This window comes from Limulus polyphemus, unplaced genomic scaffold, assembly GCF_000517525.1.
Source record: "Limulus polyphemus unplaced genomic scaffold, Limulus_polyphemus-2.1.2 Scaffold251, whole genome shotgun sequence".
Lineage (NCBI taxonomy): Eukaryota > Metazoa > Arthropoda > Merostomata > Xiphosura > Limulidae > Limulus > Limulus polyphemus.
In genome coordinates this window covers 266,720-287,333 of record NW_013665861.1, presented here as the reverse complement: position 1 = coordinate 287,333, position 20,614 = coordinate 266,720, and the positions used below count along the sequence as shown (strand labels likewise).

The window sequence follows — 20,614 nt, the reverse complement described above, 5'->3', positions numbered from 1 at the left end:
CAAACAAACAAACAAACAATAAAATATCCATACCTTGAATGATTAAACCAACATATATACGTAGCGTGCATAAAGGAAATAAACACATCATGAAAGTGGTTCAGTAGTTATAACAAGTGAGATTGCAAAGCAAACTTCAAGAGGAGTTAAATAAGAAAGGATTACACATAATTAAACAAAATTCTACTAAGGCATAATTTACATTTATACTAATGACATTTGACTCATAAAGTTACTGAATCAAAACAGCAGCGAAAATAAGCTGGATTTTAATATTCAAAACATGCCATAATATATACATATATATACATTTTGATAGTTATTGCACACTTTTACATGCACATGCACAGTAACATACATATACTCTAAACAAAATAAACCTTACGGTCATCGCAATAAGCTACTTATACTTCAGCAAGAAATTATATTTCTTTTTTAGGTGGAATCACGTGTAAGTTCTGATTTTGTAGACTCCAGGATATTATATAGTACTGAAGCAATATATATATTTTTTTCCTAACAAGTATAAATTTCCTATTACCAACCAGCTTTCAGAAGGTATTTTCTGCCCTGGATAGATCATGCTCCAACTACCTTAGCTAGTCTTCTTTTTCCACCTGGTTGAAATGGAATATTTATCATTTTTGGTTATCTTTTATGCAAGGATAATCCTAAGAATGTGATGCACGTATTTTATGTGATGCACCGGTGTTGGTAATATTATGTGCCATCACATAAATAGAGATAATTCTAGATTTGAGGTTGCTGAGTCTGTAATGATTATGATACGGCATCTTCCTTCCTTTCAGTACCCTTGGGAATGTCGGCTCAGATTTTGATTTATTAAATATTAGCATTTTATAGGATGGTTTAACTACGGCTCGAGAGGATTGTGCTTTCTTTGTTGTCAGTTATTTGCGTTCTTGACCACCTTGGTCTTTGGACTGGATTCATGTAACTTGTATGATTTTTCCAGTTCGGACTGGATTATGGTGGATTTCCTAAGGCTTAATAGTGCTCTCCTCTCAGAGATTAAAAAAGATCACTACTGTTCCTATAACATGGATAACACCCGCTACACTACAATGAATCAATTTGTACTTCTTGACTTGCAGCTGTAATGGTGGTGGATAGTAGACGGAACACGTTGCATCTTCTTCTGGTGTGGAAACAGCTGTAAGTGGCAGGTTTTCCTCCTCAAGTGTCAAGTCTGGCAAATTGTCTTCTTTACGTCTCAGGTCCAACACTGGACATTTGGGGCATATTGACTGTTGGAAAGATATGTATGCCAGTGAGTTTCTTTTTTGTTTGTTTAGTTTACGCAAATTTACTCGAGAGCTATCTGCACTATCTGTCGCTAAGTTAGAAGTGAAAAACTAGAGCTAGTCAACACCACCCACCAAATATGAGATTGATCGTCACATTATATCGCTCCCAGGGCTGGATCAGAACCAGTCCCCTAACCACCAAGCCATGCCAGACCTTATACCCATGAGAGTTGGCACGAATGGTTTTGTTATCGTCTCAGTAGCATTATTTTATGGCAGATCGAGCCCTTCCTACTCTTGGGCCCGCATGACCAGGTGGTTGGGTCGCTCGACTCGCAGTATGAGGGTCGCGGGTTTGAATCCCCGTCCCAAGAAACGTCCTAATGTGACGGTCAGTCTCACTATTCGTTGGTAAACGACAAACAAAACATAAAAAAGACCCACCCACTTCTCTGGACCATAACTTCGGCAAAAGTTTTATGTTTAAACTTTGACCCAAAGCTAACGTTTCTAAAACATATAAATAATATATTAAAAAGATTTGGAAACGTACAAACTATGCAAGAAAGCTAACAGGCAAAAACCATGGAACCTCACCTGACAATATAATAAAAATCTACAAAACATATATACGCCCCATCATTGAATATGCAACCAAACACATAAAGAAGCTAGCACATCATCAAAAGTTATGCACAATTACGCAAACCTACAAACCATAGCCGTTAGACTCTTGCATAATTCTCTAAATTACTTTGAGAAAAATAGGTAAAAGAACGGTCTATTTTGTGAATTAGGTCGATACTACATACATGATTGAAGTAGACCTAAGTACCTCTCACCTGTGAACATATGTTATAAAATAGAAATTTAATAACTAGACCATAAAACTAGCTTATACTAAAATATAAAACACTTAAAAAGAGTATTTTGTGTAAAATACTATTATATTAGTTTTAAACGAGAGAAATGTGTTGTCGGTATATACTGAAGTGTTTGCCAAATGCAAGACTTTGCAATACCGAACATATGTGATGATATGCACAACACACGAATGTAAATGCAGATACCGACATGGACATTGCAGTATAAAATGTATATTGTAAATAAACAAGTATCCCAGCGCTTCTTTTCTCAGATTTAAATATACATTACTGTATAACAAATTTTCTGTCTTTTAAAGTGGTCGTAAGTGAATTACAACATCTTTTAACATGTCTTGGATTAGTGTAATGTAATTTTCAACTAAATTATCAAGGCTAATTTAAAGCGGATTTTCCATAACAAAGGATCAACTTAATTAGACCAGTTCAACTAATTAATTATTATTACGTCTGTGCGAATATACATATTATATTATTACAATTATGTTGAATATAAAGTTATTATCAAGGCATCAGCTTCGATATAATAGACGTAAATTATGTTTACCAACACAGTTACTTTGGGAAAGTCGTGTTTTACATCAATACTGATTCAGTTCGCATAAGTTCATCAGCTACATAAATATTTTGCTTTTTGTGAATTCGATGAACATAAAACTAACTCATGAAATAAGACACGCCCAGCTGATTACGATTTAAGTTTGTTTTTTTGTTTTGTTTTTATACAAAGGAGCAATAAAGGTTACTATTTATATGAACTCTGATAATATAGTTTGCCTAGATATAATATTAAGTAAGAACACTTGTTAACCTTGTTAAAATTGTTTCAGAATTTACATTTATTATTAAATAAATACAAGCACCATATTAAAAATCGTTTGAAAATATAACTGAAGAATGAATTTACAATTCGGTATTTTGTAAAAAGATATAATTCCTGTAATCTATAAATAACATAATGCACCCGGTTATTACTATGTTTCAGCTGTAGACGATTTCTTTTAAGTTATTTCTCGAAATGCTACAGATAATAATAGCATTGCTTCGTGCAGTCTTGTCAACCACGCGCTTTTTATTTTTTGCTCATTGTGTAAGTGCAGTCCTTACACTAAAATCAGCCTTTTATCTAAAAATACATTTTATTAAGTGAGACGAGGTAGCACCTTTGCGTTTCTGAGTTGCCATATATAAATATATAAGCCTCCGAGATGTTTACTGTGAATAGTTTGCTTTCAGTTCTGTTTTATTTTCTATGATCGTTGCATGTCGTAAGAAAGTTTTTTACGTGTTTTCGTATATGTTAGATATATTTTTAGTGCTACAAGCATATTCCAATCTTCAACAATTGGTTCAGTTTCTATAATTTTCTCTCGCGCGCTATTCTCTGTTTAATGTTACTTTCATTAACATTATTTATTAACATATTCGATATATCTGTTTTTATTATTTCTAACTTTTTTATTGCTATAATTTTCTTGTGAAGGTTATTTTCCGTAATTAGATTAATATACGGATTTAAGGCTAACCTAAATCTCTTAAGCTGGTCGAACCGCGTGAGATATTATTGAACTCAGGGCCAAAATTATCACTAACAGCAAGGATACAGAACTGATGAAACAATGCACTCTGATCTTATAAGTAAGAATGTAAGAAAAGTGATTATTATAAACAGATAAACATGAAAGTAAACGTTACCCCCCACCCACCCCACACACACACAATATAACGCATCCCCACAGTCAACTTTGCATCATTTGCGTTGTCTTACATGTTGGTCAGATTGTGAGAACAATAATAATTCAATGTTTATTTGCAAGAATAATTAAAGTAATTTTAATTAGATTAAAATATTTTTATTAATAATATCAATTCCCATATCAAAGTCATTTTGTTGGTCTACTTAGGGTGATAATGTGTTAAAGTTAAAATCCTTATTACTATTATTATTATTATATTCTTTAATATATATATAAAAAAGTATATTATCGAAAGAAATCGAACTAGTATTTCAGATAGGCTCTAGATGGATTAATTTGTATATGATAATCTTATCGATCTTCTTAGAACTTCATATGATCATGAATATGCAGTATAGTACTTTCCTATCCACTCTATCATTTTCCATAGCAAACGTAGCTAGCATTGATCCGTGATTAAGTGACTAAAAGAATATTTAAAAAAATCTTAACGATGTCTTACTTAACTATTTCATGTCACACATGCAGGCTGACATGTATTAAATTAAATTTCTTAATGAAAAATGAATTTCATTTAACTTTGACTTTTTTTAATATTCATTCCTCTGTGCATTAAAAACAGAGAGACAAGAACAACGATCGTAGCTTTGTTTTGAAAATACCGTCTTTTTTCATTTTAGGTTAATCATACTTTATTAGAACGATGTTCTAGGTTCTATGCTGCCTTTGAAATTACTTCCTACATCGTCGATCGTACTCACTCTAATGGTCATGATTATGCACTGTTGCAATTTCCAATATAACAAATCTTTTAGGCAAGACAACAATGTCAAGCTTAGACAATAAATGCTGACAAACGTTCAACAGAGTTTCAATAGTACGTGTACGTTGGCTTTAAGATCAGTTTTAAGCAATCCAAAGACACAAAATTCCATTCGAGCTGTATTAGTGGACTTAATAGATATATTATCAAAATATTTTGCCATGATTTTTGGTTTCTTCTGTTGTGTCACATAAGCTCTAGCCATAAGTGGTAGCGTTGAACTTCTAGTGGTTGAAAACTCCATACGAATCAAATACAGAGGTTGAATACGCTGTATGTGGTTATAATCCAGTCATGCTCTCACTCTCTCTCTCTGACTTGATAATAGCCCTGAATCATATCCGTTACAAAATGCTCCGCCGTATGGCAGTCATGTCCAAAGCATACAGCTCCTCCCTGCTTGTTTTACATAATCCATCTAGTGTACGAGAATGACGGTTTGCCAACACCATTTTAAATAATCCAATCCCACAAAATTCTATAGGGGTTGCGTCCTGCGACGCCACCAATATGTCTTCGTAAGAAATAGCATGAATACAGTTTCTGTTGAACGTATTCAACCCTCTGTATGTAGGTGGTTAAAATGGTCAACACACCGCATTTGACGCCATGGCTTGCATTATGCGGCAACACGACACTACGTTAGCATATACACTTCGTTCATATAAAGTAATATTAACCTTCTGTGTTTATAATAATTTTTAACTTAAGAAGTTTTATTTTTTTATGCTCATGAAGTACCCCTTTAATAAAAGTTAATTAAATCCACAGGAAAACAATTATCATACTTTAAAAAGTTTAAAAAGCAGTTGTAATTAAAACCTTTACTTCATTTGATTTACAGTTTCTTTTTGAATAAATACAAAGTTTCTTATGTTAACTCTAAATCTCAAAAGGGATTTTGGACTAACTTTATGTGCCAATAGATGTCGTACTCCTAGCAGTGACGATAATTAACAGTTTCCCCTCAGGATGACTGTGTCTAGTTAACAAAAAAGAACATATACTTGTAAAAGTTTTATGGTGAATACTTCCCCCCTATAAATATACTAAGAATGCTAATCGAGAATTAAACTTATGATTGTTATTATAATTTATATACTATAGTTAGATATAACGCTCGAATTTGAGGAAAGCGTATAACTTGTAAATAAATTTACGCAACATTCTTTCACTGTCTGCTGACTCAATCTTATATACAATTTACACATTTCCTAGTAAAATATTTCAATAAGTTCCAAGCATTATATGTTTACATAAATTACATTGTATACCACATTCGTAAAGCTCACAGTTTGCGGTCATATTTTATAACATGACCTGTTACCGAAAAAAGTATAATGTAATAATCAAGTAAAAGTATTATTGTTTAGTAATTTGTAAAATATCTATTATAGCCCCTCCGACTAAGCTTGTGATAAAAGACAACAACGGACGAATTTTGAAGAGCTTGATTGGTCCGTACGATGAAGGAGAATCTTTGTTTCTAAAATGTGAAGTAGAAGGAGGTAACTCTTGAATTTTGAACATTTTACTTAGTGCTTTATTAGGTGCAATATTTATATATTTCGTAAATTTTTAATTAGTGCTTTATTAGGTGCAATATTTATATGTTTCATAAATTTTACTTGGTGCTTTATTAGGTGCAATATTTATATGTTTCATAAATTTCAATTAGTGCTTTATTAGGTGCAATATTTATATATTTCGTACATTTTATTTAGTGCTTTATTAGGTGCAATATTTATATACTCCGTACATTTTATTTAGTGCTTTATTAGGTGCAATATTTATATATTTCGTACATTTTATTCAATGCTTTATTAGGTGCAATATTTATAAAGCTGTTGTACGTTTAATTCCAATTCTAGCTTCATATGTCTCGTCATTATTTAAATGCATGGTTATATTCCTAGGAACTGAATTCCATATTCAATTGCTTTTGAAAACGTAAGACATTATTACTTATAAGATAATGGTTATCTAGTAATAATTGTAAATTTAATACTCGGTATTTTAAAGGTGTATGATAACTTCATAAATCTGATAATTTTACAGCCATGACAAGTACAGTTATTGGTATATCTAACAACAAAGAAAAACAAGTTTTAAATTCGCTAAGAAAAAGTTTTATCATGACGTCTTTAGATCTGAGTGATAAAAAGTTGTTCGTGGTGACTCAATTCTTTTTCTCTAAACATTTCGTATTTTATAGGCAGTCCAATGCCTGCAGTGACATGGTGGAGAGAATCAGTGGTGCTAGATAATAACTACAGTCTGGAAGATGAAGGGCTCACTGTCAATGAGTTGAAAATTTCGTCACTAAGTAGACATGATCTGATGGCTGCATTTACTTGCTGTGCCTCTAATAACAAAGTTTCATCTCCACTTTCATCAACAGTAACACTGGATATGAATTGTAAGTGCGACACTCCTAGTTTGGAAGTTCGGTAGGATTGCAACGCTAATCTTTTTTACTACATTTGTTCTAAAGACTTGTATTTCTGGTTAAGATAGAGAGCTAGCAGTAAGTTGTTAATGTCTATTCTTTCAGGTTATTTCTTGTTAAACATTTTGACCTGTAAACAAAGAGAGACAAACTAAAAATATATGATATATACTTCATCTTCTCATATAAGAAACAGGTAATCAAAATTTATGTCTGTTAATTTATAAGCTATAAAAGCCATAGTCGAAATCTTATTCACGTTTTTAAATCTATCTCAACATTAGAAGCAAATCTATGTTCTTTTTAGTTAGACCTTTGCTACTGGAAATGGAGGGAGGTCGACAGCCCTTGTCAGCAGGAACACCGACTAAGTTGAACTGTCATAGCGCTGGTTCTCGACCACCGGTAACTATTACATGGTGGAAAGAACATTTGGAGCTTAAGACAGCCAGAACTACAGTAACCAATCATGGCAATTCAACCATTAGTACTCTAATATTCACACCTACTGTTGAAGATGACAACAAAATTTTATCTTGCGTTGCAAAAAATGTACTTATGCCAGGAACAATCCTGCGGGAAGATCGAAAACTGAAGGTTCATTGTAAGTAATTAAATTAAATCTTAAATCTTTAACATATATATATATACTTATTTTCTTCTCTACAATAATAAATACCTTTTCTGTTGGGTTTAATAGAAGTGTGCAAATATGTTTTGTATATTTACAGTGCTATTCCACACGTTACTTCTGTCATATTAATTATTTTAATTAAGTTTCGAGCTGAAATGACTATAGTCATGTCCCAAATTATGAATATTCTACCTAAAGAATACGTTTTCTATTGTGGTTTTATTTGCTGTAAAACTTAAGGAAAGTAAATATTATTCAGGATTTCTTGTTGCTCATAAAGGTACTTCATTTCAAGTGTAGTTAAGTACAGCTGCTTGTTACGCCTGTTTATCAAATTATAGAAAAATATACCAAAACTATCTATTTTGCTAAATTAATTACCTATTCTTATAATCATAAAACTTTATGTGTTATTTCCATTTAATAAAAATATTTAACGGTAATTAAGCCAACAAATGTCTGAACAAGGTTAACATATATTAAACATATTTTCTTAATAATAAGATAAATATCAGATTTATTCATTGTTTGCCATATTTCATACTATAACATGCAAAGATATTAAGTAATTATTAATGTAACGATGATTGAAACTTTTAGAGAAATAATTCTTTGTTATTTTAAATTATTGATAGCTTCGTCGTCTATAGTAAGACGAATTTTATGTCGCAAAATATGTAGTTAATTGTTCGCATATTCTATAAGTTTAAAGATAGAAAACAAAATCAGTTATAGTATCCATAAAAACTGTTAAACCGATATTTAACAAATACTGAAAAGGGGCTTCCTATGATGTCACACAAAACAAATAATCCCTGGATTGATCAAATCGAACATGCTACCTCTCAAACATGGTGAGCGAGCTTATCGAACCGAAAGCAAAACAGCCTGTCGAAGACACGGTTCTTTCACAACCGTGTAACACAATACGTCAAACCTGCGAAGACTCACCTAAGTTTGCCAAGTGACAGGAGTGGAGATAGAAAAAAAAACGAGTAATAAGTGAAAAAAAAACACAAGTTGAAAAAGAGTAAAAGAGAAAGAGTAAAGGGAAAGAAAAACTGTCACAATATTGAAAATTACTTTAGAGAGTGTCTTGACTTCATTTAATTTTCCGTGTAATCGACTTATTTATGTCAGTATTAGGATTACTAAAGTTAGATCAAAATGACAGGGAATTTCATCCTATATAAGGATTTATATGTTTTTGTGTGGCAAACCTTGTAGTTATATCACAATATCATATCTAACTCGTTATTCCCTCTCTAAGTTTAAATCCAAAGATCTTACGCTACACAATAACCTATCACTTGGCAGCATAAGGAACTTTAGTCACACAGTTACTTTACAAGCAGTTAATTCTTATATTAAATATAGTTTAAAAATTGTATCAGTTAGAGATGAAAAGAATCACTTTTGCAGTTCCACAAGCCATTGGTTTCTTACATGAAAGTTTCATTCATTACTCGTTTTGTGAAAAATGCTATTTACGGTTAGGAGTAATTATTTCTAACTGCTGCAGTATTCATCATTATGTACTTTATTAGCAACTAGAATCAACAGATTAACAACGATTTCAGTATGACTACAGCGATCACCAATATAAACAATATGAATATATTTTTGATAAAAATAATATAATAGTGCACGTAAAAATCACAGATTTACTTGACATATTACGAAACCTTCTTGAATGAAGTTTTTGGGCTTCAGTCACACTAAATCCAAAAGTTAATGCTTATAAAAACCTGAATTTAAAAGTGTATGGTTTCAACAATCAAGCAAAGAAAATTTATTTTATCCTGTGAAATCTGAAGGCTTCTAATATATTCATAAGCTATTTCCTGTTTTATGCATATGTGGTTTGTTTTGTCTGAAAATGGATAATAATAGCCATTGTAACTACATGTATAAAATTATTATGTGCATAAATATTTATCATATTAAGTAATTGAATTCACGGAACTTTATAATTTCAACTGAAATTTTTACTTAAACAGGATATAAGGTTTTAATAAGGTTATTAAAATAGTTATTAACCAGTTTATATGAACAAAGTTAATGGTAAGTATTTCCTGCCATTAAAGTTAATTTTTAACATACCGATCTTTTAGGCTTATTGACAATGCGATGTATTTCCGAAATGAGATTTGCATTTCTGATATTTATATTTTTATATTTGGAATTGTTTTCAAAATAGAATTTTTAAATCTCGGACTAATAACACAAAATGTAGATTTGTCTCTACGATATTCATTCTAGTACTTTTAAGGGTTTAAAGTATGAAAAATAATACGTTGAACAATAATCTTTATAAAAAAATGTGTTTTGTTATATTCACTCCAATATATTATTTTTAATTAAAAATGAGCACTTGGTGTATTTAGTAACATCTGTGGATTACTTCAACAATGGCAGCCAAGACAGAGATCAGAGTTTAGTGACACTATCATTATCATATAAATGGCAATGCTTTAGTACCAATATGTTATACTTTTCTACAATTAAAGTGTTCAGTTGTGCATTCTTTTTTCAGTACGTACCTCAGTTAGGCTAGCCATCAAATTATCAGTTTGTAAAATGAAATATTTGGAAGTGTTTCATTACAAAAAAAAAATCTTTCTTTTTTCACTCAGATGCTCCATTAGTTAGTCTGCGGTATTCTGGTAAGTCCAAAAAATCGCAATCAATTACAGAAGATACTGATGTTTATTTTGAATGTCTCGTTCAATCGAATCCTCGGCCAACAGGAATTTCTTGGATGTTTGAAGGAGGGGAGCTCCATCCCAACAGCTCAGCAGGAATTCTAATTAACAATCATACATTAACTTTGAAAGACATCAGCCGTTCTAGAAGGGGGCGCTATAGCTGCACAGCAACCAATAGTGAAGGAAAAGGGGAAAGTGGCATCTTTTTTCTTCGAGTACAATGTACTTAGAAACATTCATACTGTTCTTTGATTTCTTTTAGTATAAATACAAGGAAGAAATGGTTTAAATGTTCACCAAGTTAATAATTTGACAACTTATAAAGACTAAAAATTATAATTTTTCATTTATTCCCAAGGCGTATTTAAAAAACATATTTTTTATGGAATCCATTATTAACTGACAGACAGAGGAATTGTAAACTGAAAATTTTCTTCAGTGTTCATTACATGCAATTAATTCCATAAAAACATAGTATTTTTGTAAGCTTCTATTTGAATAAGAAGATGAGATCTACCTTATATAAATGCTAATATTACATGTTATAACGTGATTTTGCTAAACAAATAGCCTACAGAAAATAATTGCAAGAATTAAGCATTAGATAATGAAAAAAAAAAGTTTCATACACGTTTTCCGACATCTTTGCCTTAGGTATGGAATGTGTTGCAAGGTATCAAACTGCAAGTTATCTACACGATATTATGCATTGTTGTTTACATAAAATAAGAATCAAATCTATACCATAAAATTAAACTATAAAATGCTACAGTGTTTAGCGTATAAAGCATTTTATTCCGTAATCTACATTTAAGTAAAGATTACATGAATTCGAATTAAAGGTGTTTTTTTTATGAAATGCTTATGCACGACAGCATTGTTCACATTACATTTGGGAGAGTACCTTGGAAATGAAATAGTTTAAGAATTGATTGCTTTCATATATTTCAACATGAATCACGTTTGTTAAAAATTTCTTAGATGGAAATATTTAACGCATGCTTTAGCCATTTTCACATCAGATCTGTCGTCTTTGCGTAAACATCTTTTCTTGAGGAAAATCACTTTTATATTTTTATATTTATTAGCAAGAAGTCCAGATTTTTTTAAGTTTTCTATTCCATCTTTTTTTTCTCGTTAACTTGAAGAAATTAATGAAATAATTATTTGTTCTCATCGTCTTTACTTAGAAACTAAATTCTTATTTAGATGTGAAGGACCGGTTTCCTCCGCAACTAACAGTTATCTAGACGATAACATTAATTATACGTGTTCTGTAACTTAAAACTTATAATAAAAACACTACAATGCTATTAACAGATCTTCAATTGGTAACAGAGAAAAAATGAACCATTCTTACTATTTTCCTAAAATAGTGTATGAGCTAGAAATCAACCTTGATAACCTACTTATCACTTTTCGTTTAAATCAACAATATATTATCAGGATAAGAGCAAAAACAAATATAAATTTATTCCGATCGAAAAAATATACAAACAAAATTTTCTTTTATGCATATTCCGTAATTTCTAAGATGTATATCTGTTTAATATCATAAATGTATGTATAAAAATGATATTTTAAAGCTAGAAGATATTAAAGATATGAAACGACAAATATGTCTCTGGAGCAATTTACATTTACACATTTATTCGGTTCATAGTTCTAAAATTCAAAGCAATCTGTCTTCTTATGTCTCTATTTAGCTTTATATTAGAAGCCAAAAAACACAGAATTCAAACATCTAGTTTCTAAACTATAACTAGATAAGTGTTTAATAGCATACCACTTTCAATTTACTCCATTAAGTTAACTCATTATTGTTCTATTTCGCAACCTCCATTCCTATTTATATAATGTTAATAATATTTTTTGTTTGTTTTAGAGAAAAGCCACATTAGACTATCTGTTCTGTCCACCTTAGGAAATCGTAAACTTACTGCTGTCCCACCCGTGAACGCGTTTAATAAGAATTTCGATTGCACACCATCAACATGAATACTGGAATATCTTAAAGATTTATCCTGTTGCTCTGTAACTTCCTTAAGAGTCTTTACAATATCTAATGGTTCATATACAGTTAAACTGTCATTTTGTTTTTATTGAGCAATAGTTACTAAAACAAATATTGCTCAAATACATTTAATTAAACACATACATTTCTCTCAAATGTTAATGTGTTGCAGATCCTCCTATATGTATATCAACACACATAAAGTCTTTTGGAGTAGCAGTCCATGAGCCTCTTCATGTCGTCTGTCAAGTGGACGCAGAACCCCCTGATGTTTCCTTCCGCTGGAGTTTTAACAATACTTACGAAACTTTAGATATAGTGGACTTTGAAAGTCATTTAACCCGAAGCAGAGCAACTTTTACTCCTCGAAACGAACAAGATTACGGTACACTGCTTTGCTGGGCCAGCAATGAAATCGGCTCACAGAAATTTCCTTGTGTGTTCAACATCACACCAGTAGGTGAGTTACCAACATCACACCATTCATTATGTGTTCAATATCAAACAAGTAGGTGTGTGTTCAATATCACACTAGTAGGAGGATTATCGTTGTTACACCACACATTATGTGCTCAAAATCATACACAGTCAACAGCACCATACCATAAAGTATGAGTTCAATTCAATATCACTCCAGATAATGTGTATTTAATATTACACCAAATATAAGGCAAAGCACATTGCAAGCAACCAATTCCTATGTGTTCCCATTATTATTCCATTTCAAATAAACTGTATCATTTTACACGCATTTACCAAATTCTCAGGACTCTAACATGAGACTTTATTTCATTAATTACTCAATTATCAATATTTGTATCTATTCATCGCGTCTTATCTACATCTGTCCGTTTTGCTAAAAAAGCGTATTTTTGAACAGTATATGGATTTATTATTATTTCTAAACAGTTTAAACAAATGTGGAATGCTATTTTCGTTTTAAAACTAAGTATTTTTACTAGGGCCACCAGACAAGCCACGTGACTGTCGAGTACAAAACGTAACAATGAATTCTATCCAAATTGCCTGTGAAGAAGGTTATCACGGAGGACTGAAACAACACTTTGTCTTGGAAGTTCTTGATAAAAATTTGGAAACAATAGAAGCAAATTTAACTTCAGATGTACCAGTGTTTCTTCTAAGCGATCTGTCATATAAAGCTTCCTTCGAAGTAATAGTTTATGCAGTGAATTCTGAAGGTAAAAGTGAAAACTGGATCATGACAATAAATACTCTATCTAATCTTGTTGGAAACGACGGTAAGTAATATAAGATTTCCGAAAGAATTGAGTAAAGTATTTAACTTCCAATAGTTAGCCTTTCACCAGTTGTTGAAACGCACAGGAGAAAATATTCTACTCAACCAGATCAATACAAAGTATTACCTTCCAATAAGTAGCATCATTGGTATTAACTACAGAAAGAAAAAAATAATAATTTTGCGATAGAAAAAATTGGGAAAAAATTACGTATCAATCTTTTCAGCCATGAACACAGCCAAATTATGCTCAATCTTGTTGAAACTATATTCCGGTGACTCTTTCAACTTAATTTTAAATAACAATCGTACAGTAAAACTTTTTTTACAGTAACTAGTATCCGAAATTTTAGTAAAACCAACTAAAATATTTTATGCACAAACAGTTGAAAGTTTTTGCCTTTTTTATGCTTTTTTTGACAGTAAGATAGGAAAATGATGACGTCATGTTTTGTCATGTCCTTATTCTCACCTACCTTGGTGTATTACCATCCTACTTCGAATTCAAAATAGTTTCCCACTTATGACGTAAGAAACGGTTAATGTGATGTTGAACAGCACATGTTTCAATGATAATGGAAATTATTTATACTTTATATACCTATCCTGTCATTGACCTGAAAATGTTCCTCCCTAGCTTCTTTAAAACGCTATACATTATCTACATACGAAAAACATCTACCAATTTATTATGTCGAAGTTTTGAGAATATTATAAGGTTAAAGATTTTTCTGTTTTCGGTACAACACTTTGTAAATTTTTTTCTAGTACAAGTTGAGAAATAATTTCAAGAACTTAATTATATATATATATATATATATTATTTCTTTGGCTGCAAAATACTTAGGTTTTCAAATAAACCATCAGGGATCGGTAAAACTGATGAATGTAAATTATCGTATAAATTTCGATCAGTGTGAACATTAGTGTTAATAATTACTGCGTGTTTAATTTGACTTTAGATGCATGATTCTAAGCTGATACTAGATTAGATAATGTAAGAAAATTGTCTTGTGACTTTGGAGTAAAATCCACAAATTACTGGTGGTTACGAAAAGCTTAGCTGGAACTTAAATTTAAATAGATTTTCTTCCTCCCTACTGAATCCCTCCCTTTGATCGATTGAACCAAACGTCAACTAGCAGATAAGGCCCACTAAACTAGTTTAAGAAGCGTAATCAACTCCAGTTCATGATTAGAATACTTTATAACCTTCATTCATTAAGTTATCGCCTTAGTTATAGTTTGAGAATTTCGTAAAATATCACAAAGTTTGTCGTTAACCAGACAATGTTTGTTCGACCGAGGCATTATAACAAAAAGGTGAAACTATTCTTTAGGTAGAAATCTAATAAAGAAATTAAGTGAAATATTACAAAAATAAAATCTATTTTGCACATAATCATTAACTCTTTAGTTGCTTTAAAACTCTTTGTATACTTATGTTTCAGTTCTCTAGTTATTAATTCTTGTATGTTTCTATTGATAATAACTACAATTGAACTGTTATCTAATATTACTTTGTTTCTAAAGTTAATAGCATGGTTTTTATCAGATGATTTTAGTTTCCGAAATGTACAATATATCGCATACACTTTTCCACAATATATATACTTAGAGTGAGAGAGAGGAATCTATTGTTAAGGTATGCCGTTTTGAATGTACAATTGTGCTGAATACCTGAAGATGCCACGTTAACAGTGGCGAAACGTTGTTTTTAAATAATGCATTTTTTTTTCTATCCCATTTTTGCTGTTTTTGAATTTTAAATTTTATAGAGTGTGCGATACCTCCAACATTTATATTTCTGTTCCTTTTATTAATTGTGTTTTTGCTTTTTTGTGTGTGTGTCTTATAAGAAAATCAGTGGAATTTCCCATTTGGGCCTCTCTTTGTCATCATTGGAACAAGTTTTGTTGCCTTGATAGCTGTTCTTCTTGTTATAATCATTGTTATTCACATACGACTCCGAACTCACTCTTCCAGGAAAGCAAGTAAGAGTTTATTTTCATTATCTTAAGACGTAACAATCATTTTTATCAGTTGTGGTTATGTTAACGTTAATAGTTATCCTCACAAGAAAAATTTAAGAAATATTCTCAATACTTTGCTTCAAATTCTAAAGAATTAACTTTAGTTTTCATCTTGAAATTATTGTAAATTAAAACTTAGAATATAATACTGTTATATTTTACTCTTGAGTTTACAGGAGTTAATGATATTATATATAAATATTAAAGAATACTCTTACAAGGTGATATTTAAACAAACAACCAACAAGAACTGAACCCTAAACTAGAGTGAAACAAATTTATTTGATTATGAATAATTTATCTACATGCTCCTTTTTCTTATCCCAGGAAATCGTCATAGAGAAATTACCAGAGGGTAAGTTACGTCAACGTTTACACCAACGTGATCTTTGAATGAGTAATGCATGTTCTGGTTTATATGCTGTCTATATGCTGAAAGCCGTGAGCTTTAATTTCAAGTGTAATAGAACCGTTCATTTGGTACTTTGATTTTACAAGAGTTTCCTTGTTATTAGTGTTTTTGAATTTGATTTCTCGGTTCAACAGTTTTATGATAGCGAGATCATTATAATGATATATTTTGCAGCCTTTCTTATGCAGAGATTTGAGATCTTATAATTAACATCAAATATGTTTCAAATTTCAATAATTGAGTAATAATATATTTTCCTTCGGGATAAATAGAATTGAACCCTAAAGGTTCATTAAAAATGTTTAGTTAATAACAACACACACACACACACACACACATATATATATATATATATATATATGACTGGTGGATAAAAGCTCTTACAAAATCTTTGTTAATTATTTTTGAATAAAATAAAACTTGATTAAGTACTACATATAAATGATTGAATATTTTGTTTTATGTTTGAATTCAATGTTTATAAAAACATGCTTTTATTTATATGCTTATTTCTTCCGATATTTACCTTTTATGGGTATTACTTCGCGAGAGTTATTATTAACATTATCAATAAAACAATCTGTAGTAAACATGACTTAAGTCTTATAAAAACACTCTGTCAAAAGAAACAAAAGTAGAAAATTAATTGTATTCTTACTGATAATGTATTTTTATGGATATTTATTTTATTTAGAATCATTTTGCTTTATGCTCAAGGAAAAATAAGTATCAAAAATAATATGTCATCACAAACTACTTTCACGTTGTTGTAGACCGCTTCTGACAATACTCTGTTACGATCGTATTATATAGGCACTTTGCTCTCCCTTCAACTTTATTAGGTTTGTACTTATTTCAATCAGGAATTGACTCATATCAATTTAAACATAACTCTATTAAATGCCTGTTTATTAGAATAATGAATAACACATAGATTTAGATCTAGATTTTGTTTCTTGCTGGCAGCATATTACTTCTTCTTTTACCTCTCTCTTGGTTTATTCGTTCTCCCGGTCTCCTTTTTTCATTGATCGTCATGTCTTTTGTTTCTCAAAACCCACCCCGAACAAGCCTCTTTCTCTATGACCTTGTACACCTGTTTTGACTATAACGTTTCATAATCATAGATGGGATTGTCGTCTCCATTGCACTAAAGAAGAAAGGCTGCCGCTCCCTCTAATAATTACCTAATGACAAAGAATGTTGAAATCCCTTAATCCCTTAAGGACTGACCAAAGTCCGGCCGCTTTCTCACCTCACTCAATACATTTACTTTCATTTACGAAGGCTCATGTCGAATTTTATTTTTATCCACGTTTCATCATAATGATATAACACACGTTTGTTCTTATATACATATTGTTTTTGTAAAACAAACGCTTGTCGTTTAATGATGTAATCAGAAAAACTATATTTTATATATATATATATATATATATATATTAGAATATAGTGTCTCAATTTTCATACGACTATTTGGTATGATTTAAAAAATAATAATTTCAGAATATTCCCAATGTGCATTTCTGGCTATTAACTGTTTCCACACTTTTTTTAACTAGATACAGAGAATCATTAATCAGATAGTTTAGAGCGTCAATATTTCAATAATGAGTTTCTAATGGTGCATAACAAGTTTTTCATTAAGTTTACAGTACCATTGTAGTCCAGTTCATCTGTGTCACTAATTACTCTGCTTCAGTATAATAGGCTCACTCCCAGTGGACTTGGTTGTTCGATGTGAGTAAATGGTTTTAGTCAAGTGTATTTCAATTTATTAATTTCGACCTCGAACATGCAGAAAGCTATACCAAAGCATAGTACCTGTCACATATACAAGTTTGTGAACATAGTTCGTACACATCGGCAAAGACTTTTTCTTATGTATTTCTAATTTTACTATTTAGCAGTGACGAAAGACTCTCGTTGAAAAACGTTACTGGAGAAATTAAGACAATGTCACCCTTAGAAGAAGAAAGATGCCCGGATGTTATACCAGGTAATAATTATTAAATACAGGGTTGCCTGTGTTTATGTACTATTTGTAAACTTTTTGCACTTTAGTGCTAGCTTCTTCACGTTCTTAATCAAATACACGAATAACATTTATCGCGCTTTTCTTTCATTTAGAAAGGTTCATGTCGAATTTTGTTTTTATCCACGTTTCCTCATAATGATATAGCGAGTATCATCAAAACATCAACTTAATTTTGAATATTTTAACACTTAATTTGCCGACTTGTTTTTATGTCATTCACTACTAGCGCGGTCAATTGAGTAAGTTTAGTTTTTCCCTATTATAATACTGGATTAAAGAAATGACTAAAACAACTGGGTCCCATCAGTTACTGCTGGCGTCATCTATATATTTCACCCAGTTGTTTTAGTCATTTCATCGATATTGCAGTTAAATCCCAACAGTTACTGCTGGCGTCATCTATATATTTTACCCAGTTGTTTTAGTCATTTCATCGATATTGCAGTTAAATCCCAACAGTTACTGCTGGCGTCATCTATATATTTATTTAACTGCAATATCGATGGTACTTTTGTTTGCGTTTGTTTGTGTGACTCGTCTCATATGTTATTAGGGACCAGTAACTAACAAATCTATGGACCCACAAGCAATTGGGTACATAAATAGTTTAGAAAATTTTTTTCAAAAAGTCATCAGCTATCCTAAGATTGACGATAACTGTATGCTTCAAATCGTACACTTCTTGATGACAAATAAAACAAAACCAAAACTTCTATGATTATAACGATACTTTTCCTAGTTCATAATCATGTATATTTTTAAAATGCAATAAGATTACACATTTTTGTTTATTTTAAGCACAAGCCTGCACAATGGGCTATCTGCACTGTGCCCGCTGTGAGGATAGAACGTTGGAGTTTAGTGTTGTAATCCATCAAGCTTACTGCTTAGCCAAGACGTAGAATATTAGCATACCTTTATTTCTTTGGCTTATTCATAAAGTCATTAGAAGTTGATATTAAAATTATTAACGAAGTACCCCACCTCTAAAAGTTGCTCCTCGGTAAGTCAGGAACGTTTAGAGATGGACTTACAACGCAATATTGGAGTGTTGATTCCTCGAAGTAAACAGAGCACAGATGGTCCATTGTTCAGCTTTGCCCTAAAAACCAACAACGTCTCTGCAAGTTTAAGTTTTTAACTTCTAGACAAAACTGAAATATCGTACGCCAAAATAGACACTACATTTCAATAGAATATTTGCAGAATATAAATAGATAAAAGTGTAACGTATGGTAGTGAAGAATATGGTATTCTTACATAATTTCCCGTATAAAACTGTCCACAAATCATAATGTGAACAAGAAAGCCATTTTTCTTGCTCCTCTTGTTTACCAGATGTACCTCCATAGATCATTTGAAGCACGTGATATATTCTAACTTCTCAACACTGTAAGTCAAAGGTAGCAATCGTGAACGTTTGTTTTGTTTCAGATTCCATGAAGTAAAAGTTTTAGTTAAATTTAACGCAATCAATACGACAAGTTAACAAAAATTAAAATTGTTGACATTTAGAAAAAAATTAACTGTTTTTTGAAGTAGGAACGCTTCGTACAAACAAACGTCTTAATGTTAAAGAACAATCACTAAAGTGACGAATCTAAATAAAAAAATATAATTAATAATTAATGAAACTAACCAGTCTACCCTTCCAGTACATGTCGTGGTAAAACCAACAAAAGTATTTTTCATTAAAATGTATTTTATCTTCCCAATAGATCATAACTGAAAATCTTCAGTTTCACGTGCTTGTTTTTTGACGAATATATATTAAATAATCCACGTAAAAAGAAATATTGCTTCACAAGAAATGAACATGCGCGTTTTATGCCCGATGAAAGGCCAACCACCTTCTTTGTATTTACTGCTAGGAATACATTTGATATGAATTGAATTACTTCGATATTCCATATCCATTTCAAAATCATTATTTTAGCTCCATTGATCTTATTCGTTCATTTTTTGAACATTGAAATTAAATTGCTTTTTTGTCTGATTTATTCTGTAAACGTACAAACAATTAGCAGACATTTGTCATATGACATCATATATTCATATTATAATTTAAAAATTAATAGACAAATAGCTTATTTTTCTTGTGTAACACTGGGCATAACTAGTGAATATACTTTATATTTTGTAAATTCAATTTATCCTCTGCAATATTCTACAACCTTTTACAAAAAAAAATATATTTTCTCAATATCAGTATTGTAATAAATTAAATGCCGTTTTCAAATATATTTGCAACTGAATATGCCGCTGATGTTTCTATAATTATTCTATAGATCCATAATAAACTTCAAATGAAAGCCTCCACTATTACGTATTATAATTTTAAATGGTCTGAAATTGAATTAACTGATAATTTAAATTTAGTAGTTCAATTATACTTT

The 20,614-nt window shown here is 31.0% G+C and overlaps 1 protein-coding gene across 3 annotated transcripts in view; it reads left to right on the top strand.

Moving 5' to 3' along the window:
- LOC106478801 (protein turtle-like) overlaps positions 1-20,614 on the top strand; it is a 59,200-nt gene that overhangs the window by 19,930 nt on the left and 18,656 nt on the right. For 2 of the 3 annotated variants that reach the window (XM_022382469.1, XM_022382467.1), the window contains 9 exons: positions 6,070-6,180; positions 6,888-7,091; positions 7,429-7,725; positions 10,392-10,685; positions 12,650-12,937; positions 13,440-13,736; positions 15,595-15,729; positions 16,096-16,123; positions 18,088-18,179. In XM_022382469.1, the coding sequence (XP_022238177.1) occupies positions 6,070-6,180; positions 6,888-7,091; positions 7,429-7,725; positions 10,392-10,685; positions 12,650-12,937; positions 13,440-13,736; positions 15,595-15,729; positions 16,096-16,123; positions 18,088-18,179 (1,746 nt within the window). The remainder of the gene's footprint in view (positions 1-6,069; positions 6,181-6,887; positions 7,092-7,428; positions 7,726-10,391; positions 10,686-12,649; positions 12,938-13,439; positions 13,737-15,594; positions 15,730-16,095; positions 16,124-18,087; positions 18,180-20,614) is intronic. The other variant, XM_022382468.1, reaches the window with a different exon arrangement.